The sequence below is a fragment of the Osmerus mordax genome, chromosome 7 (genome assembly GCF_038355195.1).
Source record: "Osmerus mordax isolate fOsmMor3 chromosome 7, fOsmMor3.pri, whole genome shotgun sequence".
Classification (NCBI taxonomy): Eukaryota; Metazoa; Chordata; class Actinopteri; order Osmeriformes; family Osmeridae; genus Osmerus; species Osmerus mordax.
Genome location: NC_090056.1, coordinates 14698677 through 14723576, shown reverse-complemented (window position 1 = coordinate 14723576; position 24900 = coordinate 14698677). Strand labels below are relative to the sequence as shown.

The following is a 24900-nucleotide window of genomic DNA, read 5'->3' as shown; positions in this document are numbered from 1 at the left end:
TTAACTATGATTAGCAAACAGATGTGGCAGTAATCCACACAATACGTTTTTTGTTGCAGAATGTAACTCTCCCAAAATATATTGTTAAGCCAATGAAATGGTTAGACAAAGCCCCAGAGTCAGGGCATGGGAGGCTGCCTCAGCAGCAGCTTTCCAACCCTGACGAATCTTTTGGGATTCCTCAGGAATTGGAAGCAGAGGGCGGAGACATGTGGTCACAGGGAAAACAAGTAAAGTATTCTTGTAGTCTTTCAAAGGGGGTTGACTCACAAAATAATAGTGGTGTAAAGAACTGACTAGAAACTTGAAACTTGTTGACGAGCATGAAAACATAATGCAGTATGTATTACTATTAACACCTGACAATTTTTTTATTTTATGTGGTTAATCATGGGCCACACAGAACAAGACACTACTGCATAATTGAAAATACTTGTAATCTATTGTATGAATTTTTTTTTAAATCATGTTCAAAAGCAAGGAGTTGAACTCATTCAGGTTTAAGTTATTCAAGTAAAACCCAAAAATTGCACTTCTCGAAAAGTATGTTCAATTCATTTTTGTGTCTGTTCTTGAACAGAACTCCCTAAATCTCAATTTTGTCCAAATTCAAATAAGTGGTTAGGGGGTTGTGTGTGGGGGTATGGGAGGAGGGGGTCACTTTGAAACAACAACTCTCACTTCTTTCAGAGTGCTCAACAGGCTGAAGATCGTCTGGGAAGGGGGGGGGGGGGGGGTCAACTGTGCCAAACAGCCTAGATAAATACAGTTTTAAGAGAGTTGGGAGTGCTCTGGGAATCCTAATGAAGCTGTCTTTTGTGTGTGTTTCACAGCGGGGCCCTGTCCGTGTGGCTAACAGGAGCATGTCGCGCCTCAGAAGCCTCCCAGTAATAATGGCATGGGCCCGCCAACTGACAGCAGCTCGCCAGAGGTGGTCGTCACCTTGGCAACTACAGCAGGCTTATGAGCGACAAGTCAGTAAGCAGTGAAAGGGTTTAGTTAATGCTGTACATACTAATAATTTAAACAATCCTTTTCTAAGATTTGGTTTACTACAGCATGTAGACCATGGATGAGGACATCCCATACCCCTGCTGTAGGCTACTTGGAAAGCATTTTAGTTAAATATACTTTGGCTTTCTTGAAAAAACTGGGGACTGAAGATAAATGTTTTTTTGTTTAAACAACTGTCTGGCATGAAGTATAACTGGTCTGCCCATAATCGTTCTGCAAATGTTTTGCCTCACAGGAGTCTGGCGAACAGCCATTGAGGATTAGAAAGGTTAGGTGTAAGCAGCCCTATGTTGGGTTCAAGCCAGTAAAGCAGTCTGGACAAGCATAGCCTGAACTCTTTTGTTATTGGGCTCTTTTGTTAACTGACTGCCCATCTGTTCTGAACACGGTTACAAAATATTGCAAATGACATATAGTAATAACATACGAGATACAACCTCATGGTACTATACAGTAAAGAGATTTATTCAGCTCATTATTACATGGTTTTATATTTAAATATTGTTCCTAAAATGCTGCAAAGAACTGGCATGGCAGTGCAAACAGTACAGTACAAATAAACGTGCTTTGATACCACCATGTTGAAGGAATTTAGACATGATGCTGTTGTGGCCAAACATTCCATTAATCAGTCTTAAACTGTGCAGATAAACTGACATATTTCCATTTAAAAAGTAATTGTAAAATAAAATCGATCTTTAGGACAAAAACAATGCATAAAATACATGCAGTCAAAATCAAAATTGGTAAAACGGATGCAAAATAAACAACACTACTACAGCATAAAATATCTGTGGACATGCCATGGAGATGGACAGTTAGCAACAATGTTGGCAGCACAGTCAAATCACCATTTAGTCACTGTACGCAGAAGATAAAAAAGTAAAAAATAAAATGAAATAATAAAAGACCTTTTATTCCGTAAAATATTGATTTCCTACTATCCTTAGAGACAAACACATAGCATGGTATTTTGCTTGCATCCATTTGTTTAAAAATCCATCTAGGTTATCTTCAGTATAATACATTGTCATTGTAAAAAAAAATATTGCTAGCACATAGCTCAGCTACTGGGTATATAATGTATCAACATATACAGTGTATTTAATCTCAGTTTAGAAGTACAGTATGCTATCACATTTAAAGATTAAAACAAGAAAACAGGGTTGGAATGGGTCATTTTAAAACCTAGTCCACTATTGGCCCTCTATTGCTGCTGCAGGATATTGTCATGTTAGAGTGAAAACTTGGACATGGAGGACATCTCTATAAACTTAGACAGGCATAAAGAAAGTCTTGCAAATTGTTTTCGAAATATATTCTGTCAATATTTAACATCTGGTGCAAGCAAACTGGCTGCAATGTAGAGACCACTTCTCTAAGATCTCTTTGTCTCTATTAGACTATGTGTTGTTTGGTTCTAGTACCGTGACCAGTTATGAGTTAAATGCTTCGAAGAATGAATTATGAATAATGGATACAACAGTGATAAAATAATCCAGATTTATACTGTGATTCTCATAGCAATGAACACAAAACCTTATCTATATGGTGATCTCGGCTTCATTTAAATGTCTCTGGAAGATTAGAATTATTCAGTGCTTTAACAACAAATTGGTAAGACAGATCCTGTCAAGATAAACAGATTCCCAGTTCTTAACAAAAATTACAATTTCCACTTGTGGAACATTGGATGGATTTCCTCAGTTAAACTCTGAGGCCTTTCACGTTCAGTTCCAACAAGTTCAGAGCTTAAGCCTAAAAAAGACTTCGTTGTTGTTGGGGTTGGGATCGGGGTCAGTTTGGGACTGTCTGCTGGGGGGCCCTGGGGGGGTAAGCTGGCTCAGCAGGTCCAGACCAGCACAGGGGCTCCTGGCAACACAGCATGCCCCCTCAGGGTTTCCCCGTTCCTCGATGGGGCTGCCACTGACGCTGCCAGCACCAGCTGTGGCCTGGGCGAGTCTCTGGAGCCTCTGCCTCTCCTGAGCCTGCTTGGCCCTGTTGGCGATGTAGCGCACCCTGCTCTGGCTCCGGGACGACATCCTCCTCAGAGGCGCCTCCTCCGCCTCCTGGGGCAGTGGCTGGGGCCAAAAGTCGCGAGCTGTCAAGGGCTCCACATCAGTCAGCATCCGCAGCTGCTCCGTCAGGTCGCCGGGGGGCCTGGGCTTCTGCGGACTCCCTCTCCGGAGCTGGTCCCTGGAGGGCCTGACGATGAAGCTACGGCTGATGCTACGGTATTTGCTGTCAAAGTTGCAGGCGATGTCATCTGAGGTCAAGTCTCCTAGGCTCTTGGACATGGAAGCCCCGGTGTCGACGGAGCTGCTGGCAGCAGTGGTAGGCACAGAGGGCCTCCTGACTGTGGAGGCGGCGGAGGACGACTGCTTCAGCCCCTCCATGTAGAGCCTGCTCCAGGTGTGCCTCCTCTGGGTGAGTCTGCTGGGGGACTCTGTCGGCGCCTCTCTGGGTGTTCCTAGGGGTCGGGGCTGGAGCTCGTCCTCCAGTTCCCCTTGCCGGAGGTTGGGGTTGGACTTTGATTTGCTGACTCCTGGCGTGGCATAGGAGGTGATGACTGAGTGAGGGTGGTTGGCCCAGGGTGAGCTGGTCCCACTGCCTGAAGGTCCGCCCCCAGCGCTGCTCAAACAGGTGAGACTCTTCCTGGCCAGGTTGGGGAGGGACAGGTCGATCACCGTGTCGTTGGAGGAGATGCTGGACGAGGAGGACACACTGTCTCGATGGCTGCCTGGCTCTAGCTTGCTCCAAAGTCGGTCGTTCAGGGTGGCATCAGTGCACACTTCCGGCACTGTTGACTGGCACTGCCCTGTCCCTGGCGCCACTCGCACATGTCCTTGACTTTTGGTCCTGCGGACGGGTGTATTTGAGGAAGGGGGGCCAAACAGTGCTCTCAAGGCCTGGACTTTGGGAGGGTTGGGGACTAAAGAGTGTTTAGCGGAAGGGACAGCAGAGGACGGCTCCATCTTACACTCAGTATTTTGGTCAGCATGTGGTGCGTCAACTTGAAGGCATTGTTCCTGGTGGGGCACAGTGCCGTTGCTGACCCAGGGGTCTTTATTGGAGTGGGAGGTGGGTGGTTTCGAGTCTGGTGCCTCGCATGAAGGGAGTGGAGTTACAGGGGGCGAGGAGGCCCTGTGAAGGAAAGGGGGCCTGCTGTTGTTCCCCCTCTCGTTGACAGGACTCTCTCCCTGGTTGTTGGGAACAATGGTTATTGCTGTGGATGGTGGGGAGCGACAGTGGGATGACGTGTGGTCTGCTAGAGAGGGGGCAGAGCGAGTGAAGCGTCCATCAGCAGCCTCCTCTGTGATTGGTGTGAGCAGTGGAAGGGGAGGGAGTGGTCTCTGCACGGTGGAATGGTCTGTGGAGAGGAAAAGCACAACAGAGACAAACATCAGCGTGTGTATGACTGAGAACCAATTATCGATCATGGTTAAGTAAGATGACCTGCATAAACTTAGTACCCTAACATTATGCATGCCTTCTGATGCTAAAACTGACCAAACCTGGAATTGAGTATACCACCCAAAAAACAGCCCTAAAGCAACCTAAAAAAAATATAGATATGGTCTATGTTCATTCACACAAAACAAAACCATGTACCAAGATATTCCACCTACAAGACACAAAATCCATATTCCTAGAGTCTAAATAGTCATGCTTTAAGTCACAGTGGCGTGTGTGATTCATGGCACAATTATGACGATGCCATTCTCTACCACAGATGAGGTAATGAACACATTGAGGTGCACCTGAAGATCAGCAGGGCATGAAGGCCAGAGGAGAGAGAGGGAGGTGAAACAGGCATTCAGGGAGGGGGAAAATAGTGAGGCTTCATTCAAGGGTTCTCTTTACCTGGATTTGGTCATCCCCTCAATTCTGCACTAGGAACAGAGAGAGCGTGCAAGGGGGACAGAAGGAAAAAGGACTTTAGCACAAACAGGGAGGGATTAGAGAGAGAGGAGAGAAGAGCACTAAAGCTGGAAGACATACAAAATTAGATGTCAGAGAAACTGGAAGCACACAAAGGAAAGAAAATTCAACATTCAAATTCTAAAGGAAAAACGTTATATCACACCTAGTGTTAGCAGAGAGATAGAGAGAGTAAACAATGAACTAGTCATTAGTTTGTGAAGTGACCACTGACGAGGGCCATAGTACAGCTTCAAAAGTTTAATTTCTGGGAGCAGAGAACCTATGACAGCTGCATGCAGCTGATGACAAGCATAAATATAACTATATAACTCTTCCCACATCGCCTGTACTGTAAATACATTGTTACACAACATTGTGTGGGAAAAGCTAAGGGACTATTAAACTGGTGTCCCCAAGTTGGCTTCTCCACGAATGTGTGTTCGGTTCCTCCAGGATGTGGGCTGGTAGCTGTGGTTAGTAATATATATGCACAGTAATAACCCTGTGAATTCATTGTTGCATAACTAATTACACCCTATTGCTGCTTCTTTCTCTTTACTTACCAGTTTTGTCATCTGTCAGGTGGGTCAGGTATGTCAGAAGGACAAATAAGCAAACACACTTATTACATACCAGCTAATTATTAATGCTTCTGTAAGCACTGTTACTTTTTCAATGAGTAGTGACACTATCCCGTGTCTAGTTGCTAGCAACTAGGAATTGTATTCTACTAGGGTAAGATTTGATTGGTGTTTGGAGGGAACTAGGGTCTAGATTAGGTTAAAGAACTAGCAAGAAACAAAAATTGTGGAAGGGGTAAGGAGGACATCACAGGTCAACAGTCAGGAAGCTAATACCAGGGGTGTGCTCTGAGGACGTGGGGGATAAAGGTCTTCACTGCTAGGCCCTGCTACTGGCCCACTATGACACAGCAGGGAAACACAGACGGGGTGGACTTGGCTAAGGAGTCGACACCCGTTCTACCTTACCAGCAAAGAACATGGGGGATTTGCTGCGCAGTTCGTCCATTTTCAGGGCAAAGAGGGCGTTCATCTCCCGCTGCAGGGTGCCTACGGCGCGCTTGCGGCTATCGAGGACGGCGCGGGACGGCAGAGCAGGTGGCAGCTCCAGGCTGCTAAGGCTGCCCAGGCTGTCACAGCTGCTGGCGTCGCTCAGCGACAGCTCGCCCCCCGCGGTGCCCCCCGCTGTGCCCCCCGCGGTGCCCCTGGTGAAGGGGTTGGCCACCGTGCTGAGGCCACAGGCCGTGCCATAGTTTGGTGGTGGCGGGCGCTGCCAACGCAGGCTGCTCCTACACTCAGGCAAGAGGGTTGTTGCCGGGGAGACAGAGGAGTTATTATGGCGGCGGGGCATACTGCAGGAGCGGGCGCTCCTCACATTAGGGTCGGGGCGGGGCCGGCTAGGCTGGGTGTCAAGAGTTTGCCTGGCTTTGGCTTTGGATCTGGGGAATGGGATAGGCCGGATCAAAGCCTGGGGCTTGATTAGGGGCTGGGCGTCTGCTTGGGACTTGGTCTGAGGCAGGGATTCAAGCTCTGGCTGGGAAGCCATGGTCTGAGGCTTGGGCAGAGGCTCAGGCTGAACCTGCCTTAAAGCTGTGGGGGAGCGGGAAGTTCTCTCTTGCTTCTCCTTACCCCCCAGTCTGTCTGCTTGCCTTTCTTCCGCCCTGGACCTCCTCTCCACCTCAGGGCTCTCCTTAGACCCGATCACACACTTGATGCAGTTGGAAGAGACCCCCATCCTGCCTGTGCTATTGATGGCCACACGGGCAAACACCCCAGGCTTCTCGTCCAGGGGGTCCTGGAATCGCAGGCGGTTTGCCCGTTTTAGTGGCTCACTCATGGCGCCTCGCAGGAAGCGTGGGGGGATCTTACCTTTGCCCTCCTCAGGGTGGAAGGCCCCATTGGTGCTGTGGTCCCAGGGGCCCGGGCCTTGGTGCTGGCCGCGCGCTGTGCTGGACGCGTCGCTGTGATTGGGCGGCGGGGGGTGGGAGGAGGTGGCGTCCCGCTCCTCGGACTCCCGGTCCTCGCTGGCGCCCTCTGAACTGTAGTCTTTGGTGTCGATGGCGATCTCCGGGAAGCCCTTCTTGACCTTGGGCTGTCCCTTGGTGGGGGCGCTGGCTGTGCGGCGAAGGAGGTGGACACCAAATGGGTGCTTACGGCTGTGCTGTGCAACAGCATGGCTGTCTAGGGAAGACTGCTTTGGGTTTCTGTGAAACAGCCCTTTTATGCCGCTGACCACCTTGGCCTGCAAACAGAGAGTAAAACACACATATTAAACTGGTACAACACACACAGATAAACCCTAACTGTTTATGCTATTGCTATTTAAATTACCCAGTAAAGAAATACTGAGATACAATACAGAGTCTTAAGCCGAGTATGACCAGGAGTGACTTGGTTGTCACTACTGCATTACTGTATTAGTAAAATGACAAATGAGGGAGGGTACTTGATTATTAATCAAAGACATGCTTCGATATTCAGGACAGATACCGGATGCAATACAAACTACATACACCATTGAAAATATCTGTCCATGCAATATTCAGCCAGAAAGGTGGTACATTTAGTCATTTAGCAGACACTTTTATCCAAAGCGACTTACAAGAAAGAGGTATGGTATGACCAGTAATCATACTATTTTGTTTTAAATACCAAAAGGTTAGATGACATCATATTCTATCAGTGTTTCTTTGATAGAATGTCACCTGTCATAATAATTGATAGATTCCCAATGGAAACCCTTAATAAAAACAGCTGGAAAAAATTGGTTAAGTATGATTCTGTGAAATTACTCTTGCAGAGGTTAGCAATCCATGCGCTTCTGCTAGCACATGCTCCTTCACTGCATCTGCTGAGGGTTAGGTCATCGAGTCGTTCATCGTAAAATAGACAAACTCTTCAGACCATCTAAAACTATTTGTTAATTTGCTATGCAACTGTGTGACTTAGTTCAAAGTAGCAAAAATTATTATACGTCTAATTAAATTTCCATGATTGTCAAGGACAGCTTTCAATCACTGAGATGGAATAAAACGGAAGTGTACTGTTCACAAACTATGAAGAACACATGATTCCTAATTGTGACACCACAGCACAGTGAGAGGGTGCGGCCTGTGTCCATCCAGAATGTAGGACTTGGTGTGGAGGGTGAAAGGTCACAATGGACGTGAGCATGGCAAGGAACACTGACACAGAGATAAGGTGACAAAAAGAATGATGAGACTTAACTTCACAGTCACTCATACGAGTGACAGTGGGAAATCTGTTGCACTTCTTCCACCAATACACAACCTGATCACTACCAGTAAGTATTCTGTTTTGATGTCCGTAGCTTGATCTAAATAACTGTGTTTCTGGGATGGGGGAGAGTACCACAGGGGGATAATACCATTTACTTAACCTTTCCCACCGGGTTATTGCAAGATCAAATCTCTCTAAGGAACCTGACACACATCAACCTGTGCCATAAGCGAACTGTCTATGGATATTTAACACTTGCCTTGCTTCAGCACATGATGTACAGTGACCCAATATCATGTCAGAAACCATGTGGAAGGTCCATGTGGTGGAACAAACAGTACTGACTGACTCAGATATGATACTCTACCAGGAACATAAATAGCTGTAAGCTGTACAGCTATGAGTAAAAACTCATAGGAAGAGAATCGGCCACGCCAGCTTTAGCCAAGGAGAAAACACTGCATGTCTTAACATCTAACATGAATAGTTATAAAACAAGACAAATACATTCAGAGACAAAACGTACTGTTTGCACTTAGTGCTTCACACTAAAGAAGTTCCTGACTGTACTGTAGAAAGCCATTTAAATGATGACAATGACAGAAATCTATTATCTACAACAGTTTTGCAGACGCAAACGAAATATCATGAACGGTAACAAGAAAGGAAACAGATCCGATAGTCCTCCAACACTCTGGAACTGAATACCCCTGCAGTGCACCACAATGACTATCTCACTCCCGAGGATGGGAATAGATGAGTCTTTAGCCAGCATCACTTTCTACTCTCACTCCCGTCTTTCTCTTGTAGTTTTCTATCTCTGCCTCTTTCTCTCTCTTATTTCCCACAACTCCAGATACAGGTTAGTGACATTGGATCTACTTTCGGTCAATGACAATGCGGGCGAGTAAAGCTGTTCACAGTCATGTTTGCAACTCATGTGGGACATGAGTTGGCCTTTCTGAATGTTTGCGATTGGCTCGAGGAGGGGAGGTGGAGTCACTGGTGTGGGGGCGGGAAGAAGAGTTGGGCACATGCAAGATGCTGATTGGGTCTCACTACACCTGAGTTCTGAGTGGCACCTTCAGGGCTCCTAATAATTTCCTGCCACTAACTGCAGCGTTTGGACAAAGAGGGGTCCACTGAAATCACAAATAAACAGGGAGGGAGGGAGAGGGAGAGTAAGCAAAAGGGTGAGAGAGAAAGAGAGTTAGGAAGAGAGAGAAAGGGAGAGAACAGAAAATGCACAAATAGCAAAGTCACTGACGACAAAGACACAAATATTTAAAGAAGACCAGAGATGAATAATAGTGGTTATTTACAGTATGGTGGTCTGGCGTAAAATGGCTTTTATATAAAATATGCATTGAGATAAACTGAAATAATAGAGTTTGAGGTGTAAATAGTTTAATTGCCATGTGTCCAGATGGGTCCAGATGTTTATCCTGTATCACAACAATTCAGGACATGACCCTGACCTCAATGCTACGGTTTAGGTATTAATGGCTGTATAGGGACAAATAAATAACAAGGCAATGTGAAAAATAGTTTTCTGGATATTTTAAATTCCAGCAGTCCCAACACAGAGGAAACACAGATGGGACAACAGGCAGGGCTACACTTGCTGTCTACCTACTACAGATTAATGATCACAATTATGGAGTCTTCTTGTTGAATGATTCACGGATTCAAGGAAGACTAATAGACCTTATTGATTTTTCAATCATTCTGTCGAATGTGAACTGCTTCAGCTCTCACGTCTCCATTTATGTCGACACTTAATGTGTCAGCTTCCCTCGCGGGTAGAGATTAAATCTTAATTTCTAAGAACGTGTTCAAACTGGATGAAGTCATTTGAACGTAATAGACTTTTTAATGGTACGTATCTTATCCATTGAGAATGATTGCAGATAACACATAAAAAAACAGGGGTACCCATACACCTGGCAGCCCCGGCGCTATGCGTGCTCCTCCTTTTTGAGTACCTACCTTACCCGTGATGTCATTCACAGCTACGTGAACAAAGACGGAAGCCTCCTCCATACCTTCCAGATATACATGGCGGTAACCTTTAATAATAATAAAAAACAACCACAAAAACACGGCATCATAAATCATCACTGGAACGAGACCACGTTTCTCGAGAAACCAACGCTGAGACACGCACGAAGACTAGGAAGGGTCCGGCTCATTCCACTACCTGGTAACATGCTGTTGAAGGCGAGGGTGCGCTGGCCGATGAAGTCCTGGCCAATGGGGTCGTGGTCCCACACAAGAAAGCGGACCAGGGCCAGCTCTGCCATGTGGAGGGTGAAGACCAGCGTCTCCTCCCACATAGGGTTAAACCCTGGACGGAGGAGGAGGAACGGGGGTGGTAGGGGAGGCAGGGAGGAAAAGAACCAAAAAAGGACCGGGGGGGTAAAGGGTGGAGGCAGAAAAAGGAAGGGGCAGAGGAAAGCCAGGGAGGCGAGAAGATGACTCAAATACAGACGGGAGAGAAGGTTATGGGAGGGGGGTCGGGGAGAGAAGGGGGAGAGAGGAGGAGATGGGACAGGGAAAATGGAAGTTGGAGTTGGACAGAGTAAAGCAGAGAGAAAGCGGGGAGGTAAAGAAGGAGAGTGAGAGGTGGGGAAGAGGCAGATAGGGAGAGCAGAAAGCAAGAGAGGATAAACAGAGAGGGAGGGAGAGGTGAGTGAGACAGCTGGCTCAGCAGACATGAATAATTCAGACTGTGTGTGTGTGTGTGTGTGTGTGTGTGTGTGTGTGTGTGCGCCTGCATGGGCTTCCAGAGACAAGACTGTCCACGCACAACTGTGGTGCCATGCTCATTCATAATACATCACACACACACACACAGATTCAAAGCACACGTATCCTTGCCTAGCCACATACAACTCATGGATCCTCATGTCCATATCACACAGAACAGCACACCACAAGGGCAAAATACCAAGCAGTCACCCAGTAACTAATACAAAAAATCAAGATAATGTATTCATGTAGCAGGCACTTTTATCCAAAGCGACATACAGTATAGGGCTGATTTGAACTTGTACTCTTCCCCGGATGACCAACCAGTTCATAACGTTGCAGGGCCCACATTCATATTATACTGCATCAGCTTTGCTTACCATTGTCGTCCACCACCCTCGTCTGCTCCTTGCAGCAGTCCACTGGCAGACCAATGATCTCCACCTCAACAAAGGGGTCGATAATCTGAGAGAAGAAAAGACAGCAACATCTGCATTTAACACCCCCGCAGGACTCTGGTAGAGGTCAACCCTTTAGTGTGCAGAACTGTGTGTGTGTGTGTGTGTGAGTGTTTGTGTTACCTCTCCCCTGTCTCCCATCATGGAGTCTTTGGGTTTGGGCAACTGCTGACCACTGATGATCTTCAGCACCAGCTGTTTCTTCATCTGGCCTGGCAGTGGGTCCTCCATCATAGGGTTAAAGGCACCTATGGGGGTAAACACAGGACCAGGAAGACTTAAAGTAGCATCGCTGTAGGAGTAGTCAGAATAACAAAGATGTCTGGCTTCCCACACTTCCAGCTAGGCTAATGGAATCAGTAGCGCAAGTCTGAGGTGGCTCACCTTCACACATGCACGCAGGCTTGAGCATGTAGCCACAGTTCCCGTTGCTGTAGAACTTGGCTCGGTTCAGCTGGAGAACGCGCCCCTCAGACTGGTAGTTCAACGCAACTGAGAGAAAGAGAGAAAGGTACCCCTCTGTTTACTTTCTCACCCACCTGAGGATCATCTCTGATGAGGACAGTCAGGTGGGTGGTCACCCTCCCTCCGTGGCTGGCCGTGTGAATCCCTTACCCAGGTGGCACCCGGCGTTCCAGAAGGGCTGGGGGTTGAAGTTGGATGAGTCCACACGGTAGGAGGAGGGGTAGATTCGGGAGAGCTGGCGCTGGTTGAAGTGGGTGAAGCCAGCCGGTTTCTGCTGCATGATCTGGTGGGCCTTGGTCTCGCTGAGGGACGACACCTGCCAACTGCAGCTGGCTGCTGTTCATGAGTACATGTTCAAGAACAAAATGTCTTCAATCCTCTAAAATAAGAGCTACAGAACTATGTACTCTGTGAGGAATGAAGAGGCCAACATCTGAACATCGTCATAAGGACTTGCTGGTGATGCTGGGAGGAAGGAAAGTCCCTATGGGCCAATAAGGAACTGTATGTGGGGGAGGGGAAAGAGAAACTGAGACGGGGGGGGGCAAGCAAGAGAGACATGCTCACCTTGTGTCTCGATGTCACAAACCCCCACTGACTTGGTGTACTTCACCAGGTCTGAGAGGGCTCTGGACAGCTTCATGGTCTTTTTCTTCCTGCAGGACCAACCAGATGAGAGGGGTGAGAACACACATTAGGCTGGGCCAGACAGGCTGGGCCAGACAGGCTGTCTGTGGGGACGGTGATGGCTCAGTAGCTGCTGGGGTACCTGCTGTGGTGGAGAGGGGCTTTGGAAGAACTGCTGGTGCTCTCCTGGTCTGTGTCGGTGTCCTCAAAGCTGGACGTCTTCTTGAGCTTGGTCTTTTTCTGCAGGGGGTCAGACAGCAGCAGTCATGCCTTGGCCAATGGCAGTGAGAAAACGAAGGGAGAGCAAGGGAGAAGGGAGGGATGGGCAGCGTGTGGGCAGAGGTGCACTAGGAGCTGACCTTGCGTTTGGAGAAGCTGCCCATGAAGGACCTGCCCAGGCGCTTGTTGGTGCTGGTGTTGGCCTCGTCTCCTGTGTCGGTCCCGTCCTCACCTTTGTCCTGCAGAGCAATCACATCACAACTCAGAACTTCCTGTCCTGGCATAAGGATACACATTTCTCTCAGAACATGTTTTACATGACAAAATGTACACACACAAGAGACAAAAGTCAGCTGTGATGACGTTTATTTGATTTATGTTGTCATTGCTGACAGACTAATTAGCCTCGTAATAGTATTTGTAGAGAAAGTGATTAGTGGACGGTGAAAGGAAAAACTTCATTAGTATACACTAATACACATTCCAAAACGCCAGTCTCCCTTCTCTGCAGAGTCTACGCATTAGTCTATTGCACAAACTAGCCCCCCTCCCCCGCATTCGTCTATCGCACAAACAAGCCTAAGACAGTATTGCTTAACTTTCCGCTTACTGACCTAACGTCTAAGAAATGTGACTGTTTGACCCTGGTTGTTTTTCCCATGCCTCAGGGAAGTTCCTTTTTCTTGTCTTCAGCTCTGTCTCTAGTGTTGAACATCTGTATTATGTTCTGCAGCCTGTTTCCTTTTTGCTTCCTTGCATATTGTGGAGTTCCTCTTTTGATAGACAAACAATTGAACTGATTATGTAACTGTCTGGAACTAATGTTTAAAAGAGTGCTCAGATAAGATCAGAGAGCCCTTCTATTCCAGACATCCTTTTGGTACTGTTTTACAGTACCAAAAGATACTCCTCCTCCTTGCTGCAAGAATAAACAGATAAAGACAAATTCTTCTGACCTCACTTTTAATGATAAAATTCCACCACAATACATTTGCCAATATGAAACGTCTTTCAGATAACTCTTAACTATTAAATTTGGGCATTGGGCTAACACATGTGGCTATGGCATGAAAACCGATCAATGGCATCTAAGTAGTGGGCATTTATTGTTCTGGAGCGTGTATTGTAGTCTGATGGGCATGTATTGTAGACTTGCTGGCTATACTACTGAATGAGAGTGCAGTCTCAGTGGGTTTTAGCCATGGCTTTACCTTCAGGGGCCCCTTCTCAGGGGCCTTCCCTGAGGGGGGCAGGGCAGCTATGGTGAAGCTGTCAGGGTCTTCTCTGTCTCGGATCTTAGACTCCTTCATCAGGTTGTCCAGCTTCTTTTTGGCCAGGTTTTCCACCTGCTTCCTGTTGACTGATGTCTTGGAGGATTCCACAGAGGAACAACGGGTGTACAGGGAGAGAGAGAGGGGAAATAACACACATAAGTACACAGTGTGACAGAAGCAGGTCAACTATCTATGGGAGTAAGACAACAAGCTCAAAATAACATCTCAGCAGAAAAGAAAAACAAGAACGTTGTCCAATTATGGCCTCAGTGACCAGGACAAAAAGGCCATGCAATATCCTATTATCCAGCAGGACTTACAGCACAGACAGCATGGAGAAAATCAGATGTATGTCTATGCATTACACCTCATGAATGATTCATCCATTGATTACGCATGAGTTTGATAGAACAATGGTCTTCCATCGTCGCTCGTCTCTGACCACTAGATGGAGCCGTTCATCCATAAACAAACTCAGATGGCTGTTCGACGCTCACGCATGCAACATCATGACATAAGAGTAGGACTAATGTCAGGCTGCATTAATGTGACAGCTAAGGTTAGAAAAAACTAGAACATCTTCTGTAACACATCTTGTTAGTATACTGCTGAGTCTTAGACAATGGAACTGTCCCAGCCCTGACTGCATGACCTTCCACCAAAGCTCCTGGCCGGAGTTCATGTTCAAGAGACAAGGCGTCCATTTAAAACACACAGTGCATGACAGAATACCGTGTTGTACAGTACCTTCCACTTTGGAATGAGCAAGAAACATTGAAAGGAGGAGAAGGCAGGAGAAGACAAGGCGAGGAGAGAGGGTGAGGGATAGAGAGACAGGAGAAAGAAGATTGATGTGAGGTAAACGGAGGAAACAGGGCTTCACAGCAGAAAGGAGAGAGAGACAGCAGGGAGGCCCCTGAAGGATGGAGATACACTCATACTTGAGACATCGTTCATCTAAGACAGTCTCTTATGCATTCACTGGCTGTCACACGCATACAGCACAAACACGGACACACACACACACACACACACACACACACACACAAACACACCCATGGCATATTGTAGTGCATCTCCAATCAAACATACATCCAACAATATATCAAATGGATTACAACAGCATAGATTAGAATAGAGGTGCGTATGACGAGACAAAGGAGGGAAAGGATGAAGAAAGTCCTACATCTCCATTCATCAGTTTACAGTCGTCCTCCATCTCGTCCGCGCTGTCCTCGTCCGACACGTCGCCCTCCTCAGCGTCCTCGTCGATGTTGGAAGGGAGCTTCTTCCCCTGGGTGAGACACAGAGCTGTTAACCTCCTCCCCACCGGAGTCAACGACAATAACGAGATGTCAGCACCGGGGCAGAACAGTGGAAGCCAGCGGACAGCCTGGTTCAGACGGAATCAAATGGAAAACGCCCCCCAATATTGCAGTTGCCGTATCAACATACTTAAATATGTATGGATACACTGTACTGCCTTTCTGTGTCGGAAAGCCAGTAGATAGGTCCCACAGTAATGTGTTTGTGGTGAATTTACTAATCCTATTTGTGGTCTCTGGTGTATGTCTGGTCTTGTAAACATCCTGCGATTCAAGGACTGTTTGGCCCCATGGTATCAGAATGCCTGATTTGCCCCTGGTTTCTCCATAAGTAAATGGAGAGGCCCTGACTGTAGAATAACCAGGCACCAGGGACTTCTGTGCGCCAAAGGCAATCTGAAGGATGACAGAGGAAGGCTACACTAGAAATACACTCATCGGTAGGTAAGTGGACGGCTTTAAAAAGGGCATGAGGGATGGTTATGGAGGCACTTTAAAAGATGTAACAATGATGAATGAAAGGGTGCAGAAATCCAGGGATCGATGCGGAGGTAAAGGATGGGGCCATGGTGCTCGCCGCCACAGCCGTAGATTTCCCCCGGATATAACAAGAGAGGAGGTGAGTTTGATTCTCCGCAATCATCGTCAATTGTAGTGACGGGGAGAGTGAAGCCCCATGCTGCTGGTGGTGATTGGCTGACGGCAACAGCCACAGAAAAGTCCCGGCATGGGACACATGGTTCTGGTGCAGGTCGATCAGGCAGCGTTCAGAGTTGTAGAAAGGTTTTGTAAGTGTTGCCGTGGGGATATGGAAGATGCTGTGTTGTGCACCACACAAGAGGCTCCAACAGATAGCATGTGAACTGTGGACACACACACACACTCATACGGGGACCAGATCCTAGCATGGCATCCTCTCTATAACTAAATCAACTGGTGTATAAACAAATAAAAACAATGATAAATCAAAACAGCCCCTGAGTTCTGGTTCATAGATGCCACTAAGTCCCTGGTAACTCATTCACAGTTACCATTTCAGAGCAGGACAAAGAGCACTTAAGTCTGAGAAATATTTGCTAACTATTAAACTACAGTATATCAGCAACTTTGGAGAGAATGAATAAAGTAGCTTGTGGGTCCCACTGTCATGCAGTGCAGTGTTCACTGACCCGTGCTGCTGTAGCTGCCTGATGTGGACCAATTAGTCCAAAACAGCCCGTGGCCAAGAGTCAAGTCATCAATAGGAGCTGCACACACTCCAGACTGGAATTAGAACCATCTCCACTTCAACAGTTCAGGAAGCCCCCCTCATCACATTCTACTCTACACCCTACCTCTGTGTGCAACTACATCAGAGGAGCATAGTGTCTGTCACCGGATGAAACACTTTGTCACAAACCATTTAGGTTCAAAACCCAATGTCTGAAAATAATGGCATCCCCAATTTCCAGATTTTTGTGTGGGCCGGTTTTCAAAATCATCCAGACAAACAGGAAGCCATGCTCATTACCTTGACCAGGATCTTGCCCCTGAGGGTGTGGGGGGAGGGCAGGCGGCCGGACTCGTCTGCCTTGATGCTGGAGAGGTCCAGCTTGTCCCCCAGAACCTCCACCAGGCACTGGGCCATCTTCTTCTGCTGTGGAACACTGCAGTGGTTCTCTATGGAGAGGATGACTGGGAACCTGTGGATACACAGCACAGACCATCCCAACCGTCAGAAACACAAGGTCTGCTTACTGGAAGGTAGCAAATAGTGAGTGGAAGGACACAGAATGAAGCAAAGTTTTAATTTCAGAATAAAAATCCTTCGGAAAAACAATAGTTCCTCTTTCTCTGCTCCAGTGTTCTATGGACTGGAGACGGTGAAGCCTCAAACAAAGGGTTGCTGATCAACAGACATTCCAATCATGTTACCTCCAACCCAACGGAAGGCCTTTTAGAAAATGTTCCAGAAAACATCCTTTGATGCTGAATACACTCCTTCACCCCTCCATTTCTTGCAATTATCTGCAGACTGTATTGCACGAAATATCGCTCTTAACACACACAAAGGCTCACAGTCGCCCACAAATACACGCAAAAGCCGATGTTCCGCCAATGCTTCATTTTACATGTGAGATTGAGTCTATAAATAGCAGTTCTTTGCAGCAAACTCCAGATTGTGTGCATCTTGATAGCATTGTCACCTTTAGTGGAGCGCCTTCCCAGTGAGGAAGTGTATTTGTGTGAAATATGTTGCACATGTGTGGGAGTGTGTGTGTATGTGTGGGAGTGTGTGTACTCATGCATGTGTAGGTCATGTGAAAACAGTCCAGTGAACCTTCCACCTCCCAGGTCGGAGAGAGGACGTTTCTTTACATCTACTTCCACACAAAGCACATTCTGAAACAGGCTTATAACCTGTCCCCATGACGTATGTCACACTGATACACACGACTGAAAATCACACTGTATGACCCACTTGCAAAAGTATGGATGATGGATGATGGATGATGGATGATGGATGCCACTCATAAGTGGCATCCAGTAGAATATCCACCACACTTAAAACAGGGAATCTAATGTCTAGTTGAATACATTGCTAAATAAATAAAGTAGAAATAGTCCCAAAAAGTCTTGAGACCGTTAAGGGGACTATGATCTATTGGGCTTTTATGGCAGAAATACAGAAAACATTTGTTGGAAAAGCACCCTCTGCAAATGTTAAACATTTTGATGATATACGGACGCTTTCCACATCTAGGATATTGGGAGGGCTGCTATGATGCACCAGTAGCATTCACATGATTATTCCCATCAAACTCATGACCATTAAACACCATCCAGGATGAAATAGAATCCCAAGCCTCATTCTCTCTGATCTCATGGGTTTAAAATGATTCCGTCTTCTTTTAAGAGGACCATAATACAAAATGACAGGGCACCTCAACCTAATTTGCAATATGTCATAAAAGCACCTTCTGTGATTTTTTTTTCTTTCCCTGTCCTTTTTCCATAGACGAGTTGGAATCTATAAACCTTGAAGCTGGAGTAGAATGCGGTTTGGGGAAAATGTGATGATTCTTTTCTATCCACTTACTCGTTTTTCACGAAGGCGTATTTGTTGATGGTCTCGATGACGTCCTTAAACAGAATCTTGGAAGTGAGGGTGTAGCCGTGGTGAACAATCGGCTCTCCATCCTGTCCATCCCAGCAGTCCACTGTGGAGGGGGAATGAGGCAGGCAGACCGGAGCACCATGAGATGAAGCTCTCTGTGTGTGTGTGTGTGTGTGTGTGTGTGTGTGTGTGTGTGTGTGTGTGTGTGTGTGTGTGTGTGTGTGTGTGTGTGCGTGCGCAGTGCCAGACCTTCCACGCAGCGGCAGCCGGCCTGCAGCACCCAGGCGTACATGTCCACCCTGGACTGGGACATGAGCTGGTCTCCCATCAGGTAGGTGTTGTGGGAGGAAGCGATGAAGTAGCTACACAGAGGCTGAGTCATGTCCTGGTTCACCTCGTAGTGATCCGGGTTGAAGATGTCCCCGGCAGGACTGCGCATGTAGTTGGTGAAACCTGAGGAAGGAGACAGACTCTAGCCTCAATCTTTCACTTTCACAAGTTAAAAGTTTAGCAGTGATATTGTGAACCATAGCATCACTGCAATTGCATGAAATAGGGGTTAACTTCATACAGAGATAAATATGGCCAACACCATGTATACTGTAGTAGCCATTTTAAAAGTAGAAAGAGATTTGATGTTGAATAGAAAAACTTTTGTAAAAGAGACACAGAATGCCTTAAGAAGTTGAATGAGTATAGATAATATCCATGACCAGATATTGTATTCAGCAGAGTGCAATACATGGTTCAGGGCATCAGCCAAAAATCTATTATGTTATCTATAAATTACATTATACAAAGATGAACTAGGTAAGATATTTTCCTGATCCCTGCAATAGTTGTGACCAATAAGGAACATAGGTAAGGTCCAAAAAGAGTGCTTACCATCAATACCCAGAACCCCCTGTTTCTGGTTCTCAGAGCAAGGCTCAAATTTGTTCACAATCTCAAGACAATGGTCTTTGGTCACCTTGGTCATCTAGGAATGACAGAAAACACAAGAGATCAATTACAAAAACATACAGTACATTCCCCATGAGATTAATCCCCCCCAAGAAAAAACAACTACACCGAGTTGTTTGGCGCAGTTCAAGCAGCCCTAAACCAATTAGGGAGCTTCCTCACAGGCTAGTTCTGTTCCCATCCCTGCACTGGAATCCGCTTGTCTCCTGGACAGCTGGCTTTTTAAACCGGATCATTGGTCGATCAGATTCCCATCTATGTCAATCATCGTCAGTGGATGCTGTTTTGGTGGGGAGGAGAGGGTAGGGGGGCAGGTTTCCCAGTACTGGACCCATACTGGCTCACTCTGTGAAGGCTTAGCCCTGGGAGACTGCTAGGCTTTGGCTAAGTAGCTTGGTGTACTTAATGGGTGGAGACAGTGTTTTGGACACAAAAAGCTGGCAAAATACTAATTCTACTCTCTTTTATGACACTTTCCCCTGGTCACTTTCAGAAGCTGGCCGGACTTTCCACTACTTTACGACGTCCGTCTTGCCACAATTGTGGTACCTTATCATAGGCTTAGCCTTTTAGTGGTAGGGGTTAAATATTGCTAAGAGTACATAATGTTCTGCTTGAGTTGAGACATTTTTATTATCATGGTCTGAGCAAATAAAAGTTATTTTTGGTTAAGGTTAAGTAGACCCGAACAATCCTAACTTGAAAAGGCAGTAAAGTGATGGTAAGAGACACTGAGCCTTATGATAGCAGCAGTCAACTCAGCGGCCTCTTGGCATCACCTTGCAAACACCACGATGTGGGAGTTAGTATCAATTTTGCATTGCCGATGAAACGCTTACAACAATTAGAGAAAATACACCCTCTGAAACAGGCTGACAGTAACTGTCTCCAAAACAGAGAACTTTTCGTTTCAGTTACGTATATTTCAGTGCAAAGTGCATTCCAGTATTTTTTTTAAGAAGCTGAGGCTTTCATTACTTTGGTGTTCTTACAGTAAACCATTATACCAGCGCCCACATTTTATTCCAGAGTGGTTAGAAATTCATTTGAAGTGGTGGTGCTAATTTGACAAGCCACGTTGGGGCCCCTGTGTCTGCATTTATCCACGGCTATTAAGCTTTCCTTAAGGCACCCACGGTCAATCTATTAGAGGCTTGTCTGACACAATGTGCAATGCCTAACGAGACACTCCTTCTGGGAGATTCATTTTAATTTGGGTACTAGAGTATACTGGGTCTGGAGTCAGCAAAAAACTTCAGGAACTTGCCAAAACAGGGGTATTAGGAATTGATTTGCTTAGCGTTCAATATTCAGCAGTGGAGCTCAAGGGTTTGATGACTGGGGCATTATCTGTTACAACGCATTATAACAAGATTGTAGTTCAGTGAATGGAGGGTCTTACGAAAGGCGAATCAGTCCTGTGAAGGGCTGTGAATCAGTCCTGTGAAGAATGATTTTCATTCACAAGTCAAGAGGATATTGTAAAAGCACTGTAAGGTGCTATAAGCTTTTTACTGCAACTCGAGAAATGCACAGTAACCTGACAGGTGGCTGGGAGAATAATTAAATGAGAAGAAAGTTGTCACTGAGAAGACATGCTGCAACAGTGCATAGGGAGGCCACGTGGTTTGTACATGTACAATGTATGCAGGTGTGTCATTTCTGTGTGTGTGTGTGTGTGTGTGTGACGGTGTGCATGCGTACCTTCTGCTCCAGCTCCAGGAAGCGGGCCAGGTCGGAGGTGTCCAGGTGGTCTTTGTGGTTGCTGTAGGTGAGCATGAGCAGGTACAGGTCCCTCCGTGTGGACATCATCTTGTAGAAGGAGCAGAACTCCTCAAAGTCCAGCGTGCCCTGGTTGTCATCGGTGTCTGCCTCCTGGAAGAACCAACAAGGACAGCTCACCTCATAGCACAAAAGGGACACAATATCTAAGGAGCAGCACCAGAACTATATTCATGACTCATGCACTACACTTAAGGTGGCAGTTAGTTTAAACAGGCCAAAAAGCAAACAAAAATAGAGACTTTAATTACAAGGTAATATAGGCCAATATTGAAAGTTGTATTTAATATTATTAATTTATTTGTAAACAAGAGAGATTGGCCGAGCTGATCAGCAGGGCAGCGGTAAATACTGTAGCCCTCAGTGGGTCATAGATGGCTGTCTGCTCTACGAGCAGCTCCATATGTCAGGCCTCGCTTGCAGCGGCAGCAGACTGCAGAGGGATGACGTGGGTGAGGGTGGGAGGTCGGCCCCGGAGCGGAACACACGCGTGTGGCGCTCACAAACACTCTCTCACGCACAGACAGTTAAACTGCCAGTTCTCACGCCGTGCCAGATCCTGAACAAGGCTGACGCATGTATACTCACACCAATACACACAGAGGCAAGACACACTCTTCACCACCCGGGACTGATCATGGCTCTGGCACAGTGGAAATGACACTTGTTCCTCAGTATGACTATACTGTAGTGCATGAAGGACGTTGTGATACAAGTGACAAACACAGACACTTACGGCCGAACGATATGACTCACTTTTCCCAAAAGCTTTGACAGAACTTCCACTGAACAAAACTGTACCAGACGACAATGTCGAAAGATATAAAAATCGTATGTACCGCACTAGGACGTTCAAATAACCACAGTCGTCTCTTGCTTACAGTTTGTCTCGACCAAACGGGGAACAGGCCCATGTTACAGAGGATATGGATGCTAACGTGGAGCGGAAGACAGCCCAGAGAGACGCCGCTTTCGGAAACCAAACGAAAATATGAATCTATTCTAATATGAATCATTCCCTCCCTACTGTATTTATTATGTGAGGAGTCCAGGCCCTGGAGACATGTGCACACGGTGCTCTGTTTTAGCTGTGTGGTTAATATGAATGAATTCCTCACTTTGCTCCTCCATTGCCTCTCCTTCCGGTCTCTGGCACTTTTTAGCTGGATAAATCATTGAGCAGTTCTTCTTGAGAGGCCCTTGGTAAGCTCGGGACAGACCTCTGGCTAGTACAGTCAACGGACCGGAAAAAGAGTGCAGCATCCGATGCACTGCTAACGCATACGTACCTCGCCTCTCAAGCCCCGAGCAAGCTCTCTGAAGGAAAGTCTATCTCTGAGGGACCCGAGACCACATCGCTTTGGGTTCCTGTGTTACACTTGGCTACATAGCCATTGAAAGGTTCCAGTTCAAGGGTGTTTTATAAGGAACTGGAAACCCGTTTCTTCAGCTTACTACCTTCTGAGTGAAACACCAGGATCTAATGTGGCCCAACAAATGATATTAAGTCATGAATATCAACAACACAAAACATGAATGAGAGTCCACTGCTCTGTTCTATCCACGTAGTGTACATAAGAGGCAGGTCCCCTAATGTTGACACTTGATAATGTTCTCCCACTGGGAAGCATCCCAAGTCCAACACAAGTCCAACATGAGTGTTTAAGCAGTTTACCACCAACCATGTAAACACACACATACACACATTCAAATTGGTCTCTGGTGTGTTTCCAGTGTATTGCACCAGAGGCCATCTGTGGCCCTGCAGCACCATATGGGTGACTCCCTCCACAGGATGCCAAGCTTACTGAAGGTCTGAGGAAAAGCTAGCAGAGCTAACATACTCCTACACCAGCATTAACAGGCCCTCTGCATGCACCAAGTCACCTGAGAACCATTCAAAACCGATGGTAGAAAACCAAAATTAACATTCTTTGTTGAACCCAATTAGTCATGACACATTCCTCTAGTACTGACTTCAACTCAGCTTTAGAAGAGGTCAAGGTCTTGTAATATTCAGTATTTTGTTCTCGGAAGTTTTTGTGATTCAGGGAATTAAGTTATGAAAGTCATGAAAAATTTAATTAATACTTTTGGTGAGAATAGCCGAATGAGAATAGCCGAATCACAATTTGTTGTGGCTGAATTGGTTCTTACAGCAACTAACAAACATATGTAGCTAAGGTAGTCAGCAATGTTAATACTTTTTCCAGTGTGTGTGTGTGTGTGTGTGTAAGGGGGCACGCGGAGTGTGTACGAGCGTCCACTCCTCCTTTAAGAGAAACGACACCGCAGCAACATTCCCTGGCGTCAACATTCCCCCATGTAGGAACGTCGTCCATGTGGAGCGCCGGAGGGTGTGGGGACCTGCGTACCTTGAACATCTGCTTGACCCTCTGCCGGGGCAGGTTGACGTTGAGCTTGTGGAGGAGCTGCAGCACCTCGCTGATGCTCAGGCTGCCGTCGCCGTTCTTATCCGCCTCCGTGAACGTCTGCTTCAGCCACGTGGCTCCGCACGCACGCTAAGGACCAATAGGAGACTTGGAGGGGCCGCCCGTGCACCACTGACTGTCCACACCGTCGATGGTTCTTCCTGGTTCCCCCCCTCCTCTCCCCCCCCCCCCCCGCATGGGAGGTTTGGCTCATGCCCTGCGCTAAGACCTGATCGTGTTCATGCCCAAATGGAGCTGTCACACTTTCTACATCAGAGCTGCTCTTTCAGCATCCCTGCATGTTGGTTGTGTGTAGGTCTTTTCATACAATGGAGCTTCAATGAATAGTCATCCCACGGTCTCAGGGAATCCAGATGGATACAGATATGGGTGTCAACCATCATACAGCATAAATTGTAAATTAAGCACAATTAAACACTGCAGCCTTCTTTTAAGACAATGGGATTCCCTTGGAAACAACACAATATCCATTGATGTTTAGCACAGCCCCAGCTTCCTGGCAGAGTCTAATATTAGATGGATGCGTCTGCCTGTGTTTGTGACCATGTGACTCAAGATGTGATGGGAACTTTTGACAGCTTTGCTTGCCCTCCTTTCATCATTCCATCAGCTTTACTGGTTTGCCTGAGCAGCAGGGAGTTGTGTGTGTGTGCGAATGCACATTTCCTGTGTGTATATGTGTGAGAAAAGAACCAGTGAGTTCCTGTGTAGAAGTCTACAAGCACATGAGAAAAATGGGCATGTGCGCTGTTGAACTCAGTAAAGTAGCTGGGTGTATGAGCGAACACGCATCACATTCACACATTATACACACATATGGGTGCTTCAAACGTTTACAATGTCCACCCCCAGACCGGATCTTCCCCGCCTCCCCTCGCACCCAGCCTGCACCAACCCCAGCAGCCCTCCCTCCCCTCGCACCCAGCCTGCACCAACCCCAGCAGCCCTCCCTCCCCTCGCACCCAGCCTGCACCAACCCCAGCAGCCCTCCCTCCCCTCGCACCCAGCCTGCACCAACCCCAGCAGCCCTCCATCCCCTCGCACCCAGCCTGCACCAACCCCAGCAGCCCTCCCTCCCCTCGCATCCAGCCTGCACCAACCCCAGCAGCCCTCCCTCCCCTCGCACCTAGCCTGCACCAACCCCAGCAGCCCTCCATCCCCTCGCACCCAGCCTGCACCAACCCCAGCAGCCCTCCATCCCCTCGCACCCAGCCTGCACCAACCCCAGCAGCCCTCCCTCCCCTCGCATCCAGCCTGCACCAACCCCAGCAGCCCTCCCTCCCCTCGC

General features: G+C 47.0%; 1 protein-coding gene across 1 annotated transcript in view; it reads right to left on the bottom strand.

Moving 5' to 3' along the window:
• Positions 1-1787: 1787 nt before the first annotated feature.
• plch2a (phospholipase C, eta 2a) overlaps positions 1788-24900 on the bottom strand; it is a 31826-nt gene continuing 8713 nt past the window's right edge. Inside the window, exons 5-23 of the mRNA XM_067239077.1 lie at positions 23535-23664; positions 21082-21252; positions 19300-19393; positions 18664-18867; positions 18397-18517; positions 16828-16999; positions 15179-15286; positions 13930-14085; positions 12859-12957; positions 12642-12739; positions 12440-12528; positions 12023-12208; positions 11792-11899; positions 11531-11655; positions 11330-11414; positions 10399-10545; positions 10188-10267; positions 6828-7200; positions 1788-4384 (exon numbers count right to left, since the gene is read on the bottom strand). Of these exons, the coding sequence (XP_067095178.1) occupies positions 2760-4384; positions 6828-7200; positions 10188-10267; positions 10399-10545; positions 11330-11414; positions 11531-11655; positions 11792-11899; positions 12023-12208; positions 12440-12528; positions 12642-12739; positions 12859-12957; positions 13930-14085; positions 15179-15286; positions 16828-16999; positions 18397-18517; positions 18664-18867; positions 19300-19393; positions 21082-21252; positions 23535-23664 (4171 nt within the window). The 3' untranslated portion in view covers positions 1788-2759. The remainder of the gene's footprint in view (positions 4385-6827; positions 7201-10187; positions 10268-10398; positions 10546-11329; positions 11415-11530; positions 11656-11791; positions 11900-12022; positions 12209-12439; positions 12529-12641; positions 12740-12858; positions 12958-13929; positions 14086-15178; positions 15287-16827; positions 17000-18396; positions 18518-18663; positions 18868-19299; positions 19394-21081; positions 21253-23534; positions 23665-24900) is intronic.